At 49.4% G+C, this 15182-nt stretch overlaps 1 protein-coding gene across 14 annotated transcripts in view; it reads right to left on the bottom strand.

Moving 5' to 3' along the window:
• PDE4DIP (phosphodiesterase 4D interacting protein) overlaps window positions 1-15182 on the bottom strand; it is a 150196-nt gene that overhangs the window by 54551 nt on the left and 80463 nt on the right. For 13 of the 14 annotated variants that reach the window (XM_073356288.1, XM_073356287.1, XM_073356289.1 and 10 more), the window contains 10 exons: window positions 11674-11793; window positions 8992-9111; window positions 8658-8750; window positions 8276-8491; window positions 6736-6894; window positions 6248-6361; window positions 5817-5954; window positions 4801-4980; window positions 3943-4137; window positions 2646-2792 (listed from right to left, as the gene is read on the bottom strand). In XM_073356288.1, the coding sequence (XP_073212389.1) occupies window positions 2646-2792; window positions 3943-4137; window positions 4801-4980; window positions 5817-5954; window positions 6248-6361; window positions 6736-6894; window positions 8276-8491; window positions 8658-8750; window positions 8992-9111; window positions 11674-11793 (1482 nt within the window). The remainder of the gene's footprint in view (window positions 1-2645; window positions 2793-3942; window positions 4138-4800; window positions 4981-5816; window positions 5955-6247; window positions 6362-6735; window positions 6895-8275; window positions 8492-8657; window positions 8751-8991; window positions 9112-11673; window positions 11794-15182) is intronic. The other variant, XM_073356283.2, reaches the window with a different exon arrangement.

Here is a 15182-nt window from a genome sequence, read left to right as displayed (position 1 = left end):
CATTGGCCAAATGGGGTTTTCAGTTATGAGGGAGCTGACCAGAGGACTGTAAGTTTTTGGGGCTCCCAGATCCCAGAGGAATGGACGGAGACAAGCGCAAATGGGATGAAAGCTTAAATCTGGTGTGACAAACAAGCCTGGGAAGTCAGGAAAGGGACTCCAAAGAGAGGCGTCCAGAGCAGGAAAAGGGGTTCTTGGTCACTGCGTTTGGGTTAAACCAAGGGGGACTATGTAGCAGGGACACCAGAGAAGCGGCTGCAGCAACAGTGCAAGAGATGATCTGAGATAGCACTACGGCTTTAATAGCTAGAATGAAGAGGAAAGGATGAACCAAAGCTGCTGTCATGAAAAAGCAGCAGGATTTAGCAATGGTCTGGTTGCAGGAGGCACACAGAGGAATCAAATATGCCCACAGGCTGCATGCATGGGCAACAGTGCCGGGCGATTTTCCATGATGGGTAGCAATCTTCAATCAGAGCCTCTCCTTCTTCCAAACATCTACTAAATCGGACACTCTGGAGGTGCTGACAGTGACAGTAAAGGTTACAAAGCCACTCCCAAGTCAGCCCTGTTTACGCTCCCCCAGAGCCCTCTGAGGAACTTCTCTGGGCTGAGCCATACTAGCTAGCTACGTAGCAGAGATATTTCTCTGTGCAACCCAGCATCGAGAATTCAGAGGTTAACAGTGGAGCTCAGCCCAGAGGCACAATTTTGGAAAGGTTAAGGAAAGTCTTTCCAGCTCATTGTGAGACACTGGGGAGTGGAGACAAACCACCAATGGCCTACTAGCCCCTTCTGGCCTAAACTCCATGATTCTAAACTCTGTGACATGTCTTACAACTTTAAACAAAAAGCAGATGTTTGTTCACCAAGAAACAACTGAAATGGTTCCAACAAAAGCAGCCTGGCTCATGCTCAGTGATAAAGGGTATGACGTTGCTCTCCATAATGTTGTATGGAAATATGCTTATGAGTATAAATATGATGTAACTGGAATATGCTTTATGCAAAAAGTCTCTTGTAAAGTGTCATTGCAAAGGTTATAATTTACTGTGTGTTATTGAGTGTGTTCATCCTATTTGTTTGCACGTATTATTTCTATGTCTGGAGTTAGGAGAATAAGATATAAACTTGTATTACTGATGTAAACACATTAAGTGGAAGCCTTTAAGGGTGCTTCAGAATCAATGAACTGTGAATGGGTTTGTTTACTTGCAAGCCTTCCTGTGTTCGTGTAAGCCAGCCCAGGAAGAATGGTGGAATCCATCTTAAACCTGGTGCTTTTCCATTTAGAAGGAGGGGTGGAGATCCAGAGACACAAAAGATTCCCGCCTTGTGCCAAAGCTATAAAAGGGTGTGGAAGAGAACAAAGGAGGCGGCCAGTCATGAGAAATCCCCTAGTTACCACCTGAGCTGGAACGAACAAGGACTGTACCAAGGGAAAGGACTGGGCCCAGACTAGGAAGGAGTCTAGTCTCCAGAAGTAGCTTATTGGAACATCTTTGAGGGTGAGATTTTACCTGTAAAGATTTCTTAATGCATTAGGCTTAGGCTTGCATGTTTTTGCTTTATTTTGCTTGGTGACTTACTTTGTTCTGTCTGTTATTACTTGAAATCCTACTTTTTATACTTAATAAAAGTCACTTTTGTTTATTAATTAACCCAGAGTAAGTGATTAATATCTGGGGGAGCAAACAGCTGTGCATCTTTCAGTGTTATAGAGGGCGGACAATTTATGAGTTTACCTTGTATAAGCTTTATACAGAGTAAAACGGATTCATTTGGGGTTTGGATCCGATTGGGAGCTGGGTGTCTAATGCTGGAGGCAGGTGACCTGCTGAGAAGTTTTTGGTTAAAGCCTGCAGCTTTGGGGGCATGGACCAGACCTGGGTCTGTGTTGTTGAGCCAGACACGCTAGCCTGCTGCAAGGTAGGGTTCTGGAGTCCCAAGCTAGCAGGGAAAACGGGCTCAGAGGTAACTTCAGCTCGTCAGAGGACAGTCCCAAGGGGGTCTCTGTGAGAGAACCCGTCACAAAGGGGTTCCCAGCAAAGTGGGTTTAAAAACACTTGACTATTGAGGATGAAATAATTAAATGTGGGTACATGCGACAGGCTCTGCTAAGAATTAGCAGGCTTAAAATTAGTTCTTCCTGCTCCCAGCCAAGGCTGGACCATGACTTTCTGGGAGGTTGATTCCCGCCCTGCATCCTTTTTGGGGCTCCAATACTGCCCACACCAGCAGTGTCTGCTCTCAGCAGATCTGTGGGGAAGGGGCTGCTGAGCGACTGAGAAAAAGCTGTGGAATTCAGATCAGGATGTTCTGATCTCAGCTGGCCTCCCCTTAGCAGGGAGGGTCTTTTCTGTTTGTGCCTAGCACAACGGGGTCCAGGTCTATGAGTGGACTCCTAAGCACTACAGCAATACAAATAGTAAATATCAACAGCTGCCAAGGGCCTCCATGTGACACGCCCAGTGCTCAATCACTCCTCCCTGCCAAGTGCATCTCATCACCCCCTTCTGTTATCTCTCTGCATCTGCTTTCTTCCCACAGGCCTCTCTCTCCCCTCTGCTGCTACAGCAATCACTTCTCTTCCCCGTCCTGAGGCAGCATGCAAAAGACAGAACAATCCAGTGCACAATTCCTACTTGAAAGGGCTGCTTGTCTTTCTGGAGGAGGATCCTGCTATCAGCTGCTAGGTTCTTCCCCAGCTCCTTCTCCACCAGCCGCTGGCGCAGGAATTGTACTTCACCACTCTTTTCTGTCAGAGCCTGCACCATCTTCTTGGCAGCCACCTGACGCAGCGGGAAAGCAAGGTGAGAGAAGAGAAGCAGAGGTGACAAAGAGTTGGGTCTCAGGTGGCCACTGGCACAAATCGTGGCCCTGACTCCTTGCTCTGGCAACATAAGGACAGATTTACCAATCACTTGCTGCTGGATGGAGATCAGGAGTCCCAAGCCAACCCTAACCGGAGACTTTGCTATGGGCTTTGTGGCAGCACACATAACAATCAATGCTACAGCACTGCCATCACAGCCCCCTGCTTTCACTGACCCAGCCTTTGCTGCATAACTTTTCAGCAGTGCTACCAAACCTTTGACTGGGATGGTGAAAACTCACCCATGGCATGGGGGCTGTGGAGTGCAGCAATATGGGAGGAGGCCTGGAAGGACAGAGGGGATGAGGATAGAAGCTGGAGGAGAAAAGGGAGGCAAATGCTGTGAGGAGATAGCTGGGAGCTTGGCTTTTTAATCCTGTTGTTAAAAAGGGAAATTCAATGCAAAACTCCACTGACATTTAAAACTGACCACAATGCACAGAACGCAGGCAATGCGGAGGGTAAGACTCTTGTGGCAATATTAACTCCCTGGTAGTGCACACAATAGTCCCGAGTACTAGTTTGACTGTTAAATACAGCTAATATACAATGGCCAGAGCTCCCCCCATACTGCCCCTCCACCCTTCTGATTCTAGGCAGGGCAGATGGCTCCACCCAGCTCTGGGAAAGGGCTCCAGGGTTCATCCTTCCCATGACTACTGGCCAGGCAGTGGTGGTACGTGTGCACACAATGCCCTGTGAATGTGTACAAGCCGAAATCTGCACACCTTCCTCTCCCCAACCCAACAATATGCACATGCAATCCCTGATCTGGGTGCACAAGAAGTGCTCCCAGGTTTCACAACGTAGGTCTGTGGGGCACGTGGACAAGCAAACGCTGCTCTATGGTAATAATTCTGAGAATTTCCCACAGACAACACATTGATATTTGTAACCTTACTCTGTATTAACATGGGCGAGTGGGATGTTCTCACTATTGTGTGGTTCTGAAACATAAAAGACACTTCCTGCAGCTCCCTGAATGGCATCAGAGACTGCAGACCAGTTTCCACACAACAGACCCATCACAGCCATGCTGGTCGGCGGCTGCTCTGAGCACAACTCACTCGGCTTTGCTGCTCCCGGGCACTCACGGCTTGAAGTAGCTCCCGAAGTTCAGTCTCATGCTCTCCAGCCTGTCTGTATCGGTCACTCAGGAGATCCTGCAGCATCCTCTCCTTACGCTGGAGACGCAAGCACAGCTCCTCCACAATCTCACCCTGCCCTGGGCCCAGCTTGCAGAGCAAGGTTGCTGTGAGCTCCTAGGGGAAAAGGAGGGAGAAAGGGGTTGAAATGTTCCATCTCCATGCTCAGAGAAGCCTGGCACTTGGGGATGAATGGCTGTGCAGCCTGGGAGCACCCCTCTGATCATGTGTAGTCACCATCAGAGAATCTACGCACAGCAAGCATTTATGCCAACGCAGCATTGCGAGAGCCTGCCAGGATTCCAGGGAGCAGCTTTCCTGGCTCGCCCCCGCTCTTCCTGCAGCACATATGGAAGGGGCTGGGCCATGCATGTCACTCAAAGGCCAATGTGCCTCTGTGCTTCCATTCTGTAGGGAGAGCCTTTGCTTCCACAAGCTGGCAATTGTTGGTGCTCTCAAATTGAGGACTATGCTAGTTTAGATATTTTTACATCGCCTCCGATGTGCTCCCTCCTCTGCACTGCGGCCGAGAGCACAGAAATTTAAAAAGGTGACACACTGGGGAATCTCCAAGAGGAGCAGAGCAGGGCTAAGAGTCCCACCCACCCACACACACCCCGCCCCACCAAGTCAGGGTAATGAGTCTGACACCCCCTCCAAGGGGAGCAGGATGGCACAGCGGCATTGAGTGAGTGGCCCAGAGGCCTGGCAGTAGTGCTCAGGGATCCCACCCGAAGACGGAATGGATGGAGGCACTGCAGCAGGGAGCATGGGCCTTACTTCCACTTCCTTGTTCCTGTCATGCAGAGAGGTCTGCAGCTGCTGTATTATCCCCTCCTGCTCCTTCTGCCAGCTGCTGGATTTCGCCTCGACTTCCTCTTTCAGCCACTGGAGGTTCTGGCAGGTTGCCGACACCTGCTCTAGTTCCAGCGTCTTGGCTTTCAGCAGGCTCTCCATGCTCTAGGGACCAGAAAGAAAACCAGGAACACACTGAGGCCCAAGTAGTTTCTTGTGCACTTAAGTAAACAGGATTGAAACTATTCAGTCTCTTCTACCCTTTTGTGCAGCCCCAAACAGCCATTACATTCACTCCCTAAGGAAAGTTTCCACCTCAGCATCCAGCTGAGAAATGCCACATGGAACAATTAGTTTAACCACTTCCTTCCCCAGATGCAGGAGGCCATCAGAAAACTGCCTCGTGGGGAGGGATGAGGATGTATGCCAGCCAGTATGCTAAGCAAACACTCACCAGAGAAAAGCCAGGAGAATGAATAAAGGATTAGCAAACATGCCTTATAGTGACAGACCCAAGGAGATCTATTTAGTTTAACAAAGAGAAAGTTAAGGGGTGACTTGACCACAGTCTATAAGTATCTACACGGGAACAAATATTTAATAATGGGCTCTTCGACCTAGCCGAGAAAGGTCTAACACCATCCAATGGCTGGAAACTGAAGCTAGACAAATTCAACCTCGAAATAAGGCATAAATCTTTAACAGTGAAGCTAATTAACCATTGGAACAATTTCCTAAGGGTCATGGTAGATTCTCCATCACTGACCATTTTAAATCAAGATCTTTTCTAAAATTGTGGGGCAGGTCTCTGGCCTGTTTAATGCAGATCAGACTAGATGATCACAGTGGTCTCTTCTGGCCGTGGAATCGATGAGGCAGCCAAAGCACTAACATAAGGGGCTGGCCACACCAATGGAATGAATGCTGTGGCAAGCTGAGTCGGGAGCTCTGCTGATCACCGACACCATAGGTGCACTGCACAGGGAGGGGCTCACACTTACATGAATGGTGGCCTCATTGCTGGACAGGACGCTGCGCAGTCTCTCCAAGTCGTGCTCCCGCTCTCTCTCGGAGAGATGGAGCTGTCTCAGCTCTTGCTCTCTCTCTTCCACAGCAAAAAATTTTTGATCTATTGCTCGCTACAGGGAGAGAAAAGGAGACGTAGAGGTCATAGAGAGACTCCCTTGCGTGGGAACAGCATCCTGAATTCTCTCGCCATGCAGTCGACTTCACACTAGGTGGGAGAACTCAGCTCACTCTATGGGGGTGGGAAAGTGGGAACAGCCCCAGGGAAAGGGAGAGGAGGGGATACCAACCCGGGCAAGGGAGGTCAAAGCACAAGGGATGCTGTGCCTACCCACCCCCACAGGACCCCAGGGACTGAGCTCAGGGAAAGGACAGGGAAGATTGTGCTGGAATGTCCTGTGCTTACCTCCAGAGCAGCATCTCGGTCTTTGACTCGCTGCTGCAACTTCTCCAGCATAGCGTCAGTCACCACAGGGTTCTTCTCCAAGCTCTGCCAACACTGCAGAAGTTCCCGGGATTCCTGAAGGGGCCCCATAAGCACACATCAGCACAGACACCAACATTACTGAGCCAGTACCAGGATTTCTGAGGTCAGAGCAAGGAAAGGTCAGAGAACTTCTCTCTGACCTCACTCTCCTCTCTCCATACTCAAAGGATGGCTGAGTCCACAGGTCAGGTCAGTGTTATTCTGTCTTATTCCCTCCCCAGTTAGGGCTCGCCAGTACGACTCAGCCCCAGCTACAGGTCCCTCCCTGTGGCTGTAGCCAGAGGGTTGCCCTCAGACTCCAATCTCTCTGACGACAGGCCCTGGAGAGCTGCACATAGTCACGTGGTTGCCAGCACTCAAATTCCAAGGTGAGCTTAATCCCTGATTCGCATAATTTTTCACCTCACCTGCAGAAGCTGTTCTTTGTGAGCCAGCCTCTGGCTCAAACGCTGAACACGCTGCTCCTCGGCCCGGATCTCACAGCACCTCTCCCCCTCCAGGGTCCGCAGCTGCTGAGCCTTGTGCTGCAGCTCTGCTTGTACCTGCTGCACAACACCGCGCAGCTCCTGAAAGGAAACACACTTCTCACTTCTTTGCCATAAGATACTCACTTCCCCACTAGAAGCCAAAAGGCTAACAGGAAGCCCTGTCAGTCAGTCATACCAAAGATGGAGACAGCCTCAGGAGCTGCTGTTATCCTGTTAAAAACAAGGAGTCTGGTGGCACCTTAAAGACTAACAGATTTATTTGGGCATAAGCTTTTGTGGGTAAAAAACCCCACTTCTTCAGAAGCATGTTTACCTTGTGAGATTCAACAGGATAAGGGTAGGCTGGGCTGCAGGAGAGCATACCACAAGTTCAGTAGGATTCAGATGTTATAGGCTTCTGTCATTCAGATCAGAAAACTGAGAGCCTGACCTCCTTCCACAGGAGATGGGGATGCTAACCCTTCAGCAAACATATGGATGGAGCACCGAAGAATATCTCCACGTGGTTCGGCTTATGGAAGCTAGGCTCAGTACATGTGTAGCACACATGTAGATGGAGATAGGGTTTCCACAGCTGCATGGACAGATGTCAGTGTGGACCGTGGCTGAGTATGTCTCAAGTTGCGGGTTCCTATTCCCTACCTCCATTGCTACGGAGTTTTATACATTTCCACATAGACACATCTGATTACTTACCTACATGCTGAGTAGGAGTTTTGTACAGCACAGCCACCAAAGCAAACTTTCAAACATTTATTACTTCTTCTTTGAAATTACACAGAGACATTTAGTGATTTTTAAACTCTAAATCCGTCCATCTCACCAAAGTGACCAGCCACATTCCTCTTTAGTTCCACGTATTATTTTGTGCCCAGCGCAAGAACGGTGCAACTAACTCTTAACTTCTTCAGAAAGTCACTATCAAAGTGGGTCCAACCACATGAAGTTTGGTAGTGAAACTGACAAGCAAGTGGAATTGGGGTTCTGCACTCAATTCCCTAACTGCACTTTTTTTTCCCCGCAAAGTGAAAATTTGTTGGTGACGGCACAACTTTAAAACTGATGAAAACTTTCAACCTCAACTCTGGCTAGAAAAGGGGATTTAAAAAATGGTTCTTACATGCACAGGAAAATTTTTAAGTCTACCCCAGCTAATCCACTGAAGAAAGAGGAATACAGCATCACAAAAAGAAACAGGACATTTGTACCAGTTAAAACATACCAGTAAGTGCCACTACTGATCCACTGTATTCAGTCTCTGCACTGATTGTGTGCACGTACTACTGAATGTAAGCTAACATGAATTAGACAGAGAATGCACAGCACAGTACCCACTTAAGACATTCAGCTAATATAAGCATTATGAAGGTCATTGGTTTGTATTCTTCATATGCAAAAACACTTTACTGTCATTTGCATGTGGCATCAGGCCATGCTCAACTGCTGAAGCATGCCGTACCTGATTGTGTTTCCATGACACCTCTTTCAGCTGCTGTTCCTCCTGCACAGCAGCCTCAAGAAGCTGGGTAGCTCTCCTGGCTTCAGCCAGTTGGTGTTCTTTCTGCCGCTGACCCCTCTTCAGCTGCTGTATCTCCAGCTGGGTGCAGAAGAGTGTGTTCTGCAGATCTAGCAGTGCCATGTGCTGCTGCTGGGAAGGGGATAGCCCCTCCGAGGTCTGACAAGATAGAACAGAAACGTGAGAGTGTTTAAGCGTGAGCTCACGAGAGCTGTTCAGAACAATGAAGGAGCCTGTGACAGTGAAATACCCAACGCTTTTCAATTTTCTTTTAAAGGCAAAGGCCCCTCACTTCTGGGGGATGGAGGGGCCCACAGGGAAGTACCTGCAAATGTCCAAGCTGGCTTCTATGTAACATGTCTCGTAGTTTGGCCATGGTCTCATTCTGCCCTTCAATCACATGATACAGCTCCTCTGTCTGCAAGATAGGGGATAGGACACCCAACCGTTAGCAAGCCCCACACCTCAAGGAGTCTTGGGCACAGATTGCCTCTGCCTGTTGTAAGTGCTTTGACAGAAACAAGTCACAGGAGAAATGAGCAAGGTCCAAGGATGACTGAAGGGTTCCTTCTGAATTGCTGCTAGAATAGCATGCTTCCCTGCATCCACATTTCCTATACAAGGGCACAGCACCGGCCCTCCCCAGCAGTGCTAGTTACCTCACTTTCTTTGCTCTTCAGGGCCTCATTCAGACTCTGGATTGTACGATCTTGTCTCTGGGATGCTTCCTGGACAGATTTTAATTCAAAATTCATCTCATTTAGCTTTTCCTGCAGCAACTGAACACAGAGAACACAACGGTTTAGTTACCAAGCCCAAAAGGTCCTCAAATTGCCCCCAAGAATCCCTCCACACCATACTGAGTCCACAGAGCCCAGAGGTTCCTCTTTATTTCCCCAGACCAAGATCAAAGTGGCTCCCTCTGAAGCCTGGCTCTGCTGCTCCTGATCTGGGTGGAGAAAATAGCAACAAGGCAATGCAAGGCCTTCCCTTCTTTCACAGGGACTGAGGCCAATTTCCAGCCATAGGTGCTGACTCTGGGGCTAGAGCACCCATGGGGGAAAAAATGGTGGGTGCTGAGCTCCCACTGGCAGCCTCCCCATCAGCTTCTTCCCACCACCCCAGTGGGCCCTGTGGATCAGTGCCTCCCCCTCTCTCCCCATGCCTCCCCCCGCCGCAATCAGCTGCTTCGCAGCATGCAGGAGGCTGGGAGGGAGGGGGAGGAGTGAGGACATGGCGTGCTTGGGGGAGGGGACTGAACTGGGCAGGAAGAGGTGGGGCAGGGGTGGGAAGAGGCGGGGTGGAGCCTTGGGGGAAGGGTGGAGTGGGGGCAGGGCCTGGGATAGAGCTGGGGTCACGCAGCCTCCGGCACTTTGGAAAGTCAGAACCTGTGCTTCCAGCCCCCAGTGATCCAGTCTGAGGGAGGGGCTGGAATCCTGCTTACTCTGTCTGATACAGTCTCCAACACTCAGCTGCCTAATGCCATTCCCAGTTTTGATTACTCGTTTCCCCAACCCTTTCAAAAGGGGAGGAGAGGTTCCAGCCCTTGGTACTCCCGGAGATCTGGAACCTCCGAACAGAACCCACATATCCCAGAGGCCACTTCCTTTCCCTCCAACTCACCCAGTACCGCTAGAGCATTACAGCTACATATTTACACTCTTCCTCCCTTTCTCCAGGTAGCACCCTCCATCCAGCCACTCACTCTTGCAGCAACTGCCTGGATTTAGGTAACACCATACTCGAGCAAATGCATGGTCCATCCAGCCCAGTGTCCTAGCTTCAACACAGTGAAATCCTCCCCAATGAGTCAGGACCACCTCAAGCTGGTGCAACACCCATGCTCTTTATTCCTGTGTCTGGTCCCCACCACCAAGCTCCAAATATTTACAGAGTATTTACAGGTTTGGCCTAGCACAGGCCTCCATGGCAACAGGGTAGCAGGCTCCTGGCTCCTTCTGAGCCTACTCTCCCTTTTTGGCCTCCCAAGCATTTAGCCCCTGTTAATGAGGCTGGCAGGTGGGGCCAGTTTCCAGGCCAGTCCTAGCTAGTTACCCAGCCCCAACCCATTTCCCTGATTGGGGCTGGAGTGGTAGGTGCTGATTAGGGGTTCCCCTGCCACACAGAAGTTTTGCAACATCATGGCTGGAGGGGAAGGCTGGTTTATGCCCTGAAACATGAGTGCCAAAGCACCTCCTATGTTTTCATCCTCACTAGTGTAATAGAAGATAAATCTTTTCTCAATCCTGCTCAACTGCTTCCATAACAGCATGTGGAAGTGACTTCCACAGATTAAGTTGCTTAATAAAAGTGTTTATTTTAATCAGTTTTAAATGTTGCCTTTTAAACATCTTTTATTGTGAGAAGGTAAATATCTATAATGGCCTTGATACCACACTCATTCTCAAATACTCCCAAATGACCATCTCTATACCGCTCATTAATTTATACACCTAGCACGTTACCTCTTATTTGGCTTCTTTTGAAACTAAATTGCCCTTGTCTTTTTAATTCCACACCCCTAATCATTTTCATTGCTGTTCTCCAGACCTTTCTCTTTTGGAGTTATCCTTCCTGAGCAAGGCTGGCCAAACTGAACTTAAGTGTTCCAGCTATGGACGACAACGGATTTATACAAGAGCACTGTAACAGACTATGTTTAGCAGTGTTAAGAAAGGGGTGGTAAAACACTTTGCAATTTTGCCTGCTGCTGCACACTGAGCAGAAGTTTGCATGGAGCTGTTCACAATAACTTCTGTGGTGTTTTCCTGATTGGTTACAGTTAATTTACAACACCACAATGGGCATACATAAAACCAGCTATGCCTTCCCATGTGTATTCATTTAACCTGCCACTAGGCTGGCCATCTTCTTGTTCAGCTAATTTTTAATTCATGCCCTTTAAAAGGATGCTAGGGCAGGCCCCTCTGCAGGCTGACCTCCTTCACCCCACACCAAAAGGAGGCCAGCTGTCTCCATGGCAGTTTCCCTCTCTTTGCCTGCAGAAGGCTCACCATAGAGAAGCAGCAGCCAAGAAGCCAGAGCAGGAGGGGCAGGCAGTGGGTGGAGCTCAGGGATGTAGGCATCTTTCTTCCAATGGCTCTATGGAGTCCCCCTGGCATAGGGGAAGGTCTTTCAAACACTGCTTTAGAACTGGCATAAGGAAGGAAGCTGCATAGCATAGCTATAGGAAAGGAAGCACATCCTAGCCTTGTTGAAGGCCAATAGCACCATCTCAGTTTGGGCAACTTCCAGTGCCTGCAATGACCCTTCATGGCTATTGCTAATTAAGGTAAACGAGAATCCTCAAGAAGCTGAACGTGCTGCCAGTGAACAAATACCTTGTTGGTGGAATTGTACTGCTGGATTTTGTCCTGCAGCTCAGCAGCGTGCGATTCAGACACATGCCCACTCGCCACAGAGTCACACTGAGTCAGCTGCTGATGGTCCTCAGGCAGATTCTGGAGAGACAAAAGAGAGGATGGGTGGCCTGAGTCCTTTCTTGGTTTCTGTTCAGTGCTCAGAGTGGTGGTGGCCCTCCTAACCATAGGCGCCAACTCTGTGGGTGCTCGGTGGCTGGAGCACCCATGGAGAAAAATTAGTGGGTGCTCTGCACCCACCAGCAGCTCCCCGCCCCACTACCCCAGCTCACCTCCACCTCCTCCCCTGAGTGCACCTTCCCCACTTCTCCCTGTAGCACCCAGCGCTTGCTGCTGCAAAAGAGCTGTTTCGCAGCGGCATGCGCTGGGAGGGAGCAGGAATGCAACGCGCTTGTGGAAGAGGCGGGGCCAGGGCGGGGATTTGGGGAAGGAGTCCAATAGGGGCAGGGATGAGGTTGGGGTGGGGTGGGGACTTTGGGGACACGGTTGGAATGGGGGCGGGCCAGGGGTGGAGTCAGGGCGGGGCCAGGGTCGAGCACCCACCAGCGCCGGAAAAAGTTGGCGCCTATGCTCCTAATGTGGATTTCAAAACATCTGCTCCTTATAGCCACCTTCTCAACATCCTGCCACCTGCACCTCCACCCTCTCTTGCTGCATGTCTGGCTGATCCTTCAGGGACCTCCTCCCCTTCCAAGGGTCTGTTCTTGGCCCACTGTTCTCACTTTACACCCTCTCACTGGGTGATCTCATCTGTTCATACAGCTTCAACTACCATCTCCAGCCAGCAACTCACCAATCTACTTCCCCCACTCCAATCCCATCCCTCCCGCGTGCCTAGCAGTCAGCTTAACATAGCCAGAGCTGAATTTAGCTTCCTTCTGAAACTCCCTTCACCTTAGACCACCACCAGTTCCTCAGCATATAACCCAGGATAATCGCTGCCTCCTCCCTTGCCGTCACACCCAGCCAGTCCTGACACTTCATCATCAGGACCTGACCTTTTCTGTCCGACCTAACAGCAAACACTCTTGTTCAGGTCCTTACCTGCTGTCCCTATTACTGTAATCTTCTCAGGGGCTTCCCTGGCACCCACATCACCCCCTTCAATCCATCCAAAATGCTGCTGCTACTAAGATCACCTTCCTCACCACCAGACTGGAACCTATTTCCCACCCTCTTTGAATCACTAAACTGGCTCCTGTCTACACAATGTCCAGCCCAAGATTCTTGTAATCACCCTTCACGATTCTCCATAACTTAGCTATCTCCTTCTGCACTCCCCATGCATTGCACTGATCTCCTCCTTCCACTCCCCGTGATGCCAACCTCAGTGCTCTACTTTATCCACAAATATCATTGCCTGCTCCCACAACATGCATGGAATGCCCTTTCTAAGATGATTTGTGAGGCCAACACTTCTAGTTCGGGTCTCCCCACTTGCTTCTGCCACTAGGCCTGAAAAAGTTAGCCAAGACAGACATCAATTTACTTGGAAAGCAAAGAAAAGAAAAAAAAAACCACACCTTCCTTGTCGCAGCATTGTGTGTGCCAGCCAGCACCCGCTGAGTAATCACATAACAATCTGATTGACACTTCTGTCATCGCCCTCCTTACTGTCTCACTCCTTCACATCAAATTAGGCCTGTAAGCTCTCTGGGGCTGAGTTCAGACCCATTCTGTCTGGAAGGTGAGAAGCACGCTTTTGGGTATCAGCAGCAATAGTAAACAACGATTATCAGGGAAAATGCAGCCACTGCCCAGATTCACTATTGCCTTCCTGCTGAAGATTTAAGAATGCCTCGGCCAGACTTTCTGGAGTAGGAGCAAGGAGACAACAAAGCCAGCTCCAGGCAACCCTACACACAGCTCACATGGCAGCTCACTTTGACTAGCTCTATTTCACTGAGTTTTCCTCTCCTATGACCATAGGAGATGGGTGGCTCAAAGGAGCGGGTGCTTCCCCAGCAACAGCAAGCATACAGAAGCCCTGAATGCCTGGGGGCAGCACAATGCTCTTCAGCCTTTGAACACTGGGTATTGTTTTCTCTCTGCTGACTGATGTTTGATTCCAACCTTCTCCTGCTTCCCCCCCCCACCGCACCCCCATTCCTTCTCACCCTCCTGGTCCAGTCTGATATTTTTCTTTGCCTTCCTCCTTTATTCCCCACTCCCCGCCTCATATTCTCGCCCTCCCCCTCAATGACCCTCTTCCCCTTCTTTCATCCCCCTCTTCCACTTTTCTGCTCCTGTTTTCTGCTCCTGCACCCCATCCTCTCATTTGCTCTCCCTCCATTCTTCTATAATAAGCTAAAGGGGGACAAAAACTGTACCAACAAGTCTATGACTAGCACCACCCTGACCACTTTGCTTGAATGCGATATTCCTTCCCCTCCCAAGCCTTTAATTTTTCCCAGTTTCAGATGTAAGCTCTTCAGGGCTGGGAGGCTGGACCCTGTGCTTGTACAGCAAACAACATGGTGGGGAAATGATCATGATACCTGGCAATATAAATAAATCAAATAGCAAGAGCTGCCGAGGCACTGCTGCATTCTGTCTCTGGGTTGCAGTGAGATACTTAAGCACCAACATCTCTGGTAGATTGGTGAGAGTGTACATGACCTCTGAAGGATGGAACAGCACAGACTGCTGCACAGACTGCTGCTGAAGAGCAGAAAAAGGGGGAAGGAACCTTAAGGCAGCTCTGACAGCCAGAGATGACCCATATTCTATGAGGAGGCTGTTAACAAGAGTCACGCTGCTGGGAAAGCAATACAAGGAGCCCTCTGCATTTGAATAATAAAAACCTAAAAGTGGCCCAAAGCACTGACTGCAGTCATAGCTAGATGAGATCAGCTAGCCGCTGTGTCACAGCTAGTTACTGGTTAGAAAAATCAAGAATTACTGGCCACTTGTTCTTCAGTCCCTCTGCTTTTGTAAGAGCCTAACATCCTGCCCCAAATAATAGATTTGAAAGGTTTAAAACAGATCATTTTGGCTGAGCTTTGAAATTTGGTCTAGACCTAGTCCTCAGGAGGGACAAGAGCCTTGCTTGGTTGACAGCATATTTAATGCTGTAAGCAATGGGGCCAGCAATCACTTCTGAACAAGTGCCAGGGACTTAAGGTTTTAATAAAGCTCTGCACTCTGACAACCCTGCATATTGTTCTACCTGGCCTGACCAGGAGCCCTTGAGCACAGACAGAGGCTGCTGCTAGCATATCTTACAGGAGGCAAACTGTAACTTTTTAGTTAGGCTGCTGAAAAGGCACAAGAAAAAGCATAAATTCTCCTTCCTCCCCAATTACATTATTTTTAAAAATTAATGTATTTGAATAATTGATACACATTAGGAAATTTAAAAAAAAAAGAGAGAGAGAGAGAGAGAGCGCGCGAGCACGCCATGACCAACTTAGAAGAGCCAAGTCGTGGCACTTAGGATCTGCCATCCTTAATTCTTCATTACTGGGGCA

This window comes from Lepidochelys kempii, chromosome 8, assembly GCF_965140285.1.
Source record: "Lepidochelys kempii isolate rLepKem1 chromosome 8, rLepKem1.hap1, whole genome shotgun sequence".
In the NCBI taxonomy this organism is placed as follows: domain Eukaryota; kingdom Metazoa; phylum Chordata; order Testudines; family Cheloniidae; genus Lepidochelys; species Lepidochelys kempii.
This window is presented reverse-complemented; position numbering and strand designations above follow the sequence as displayed.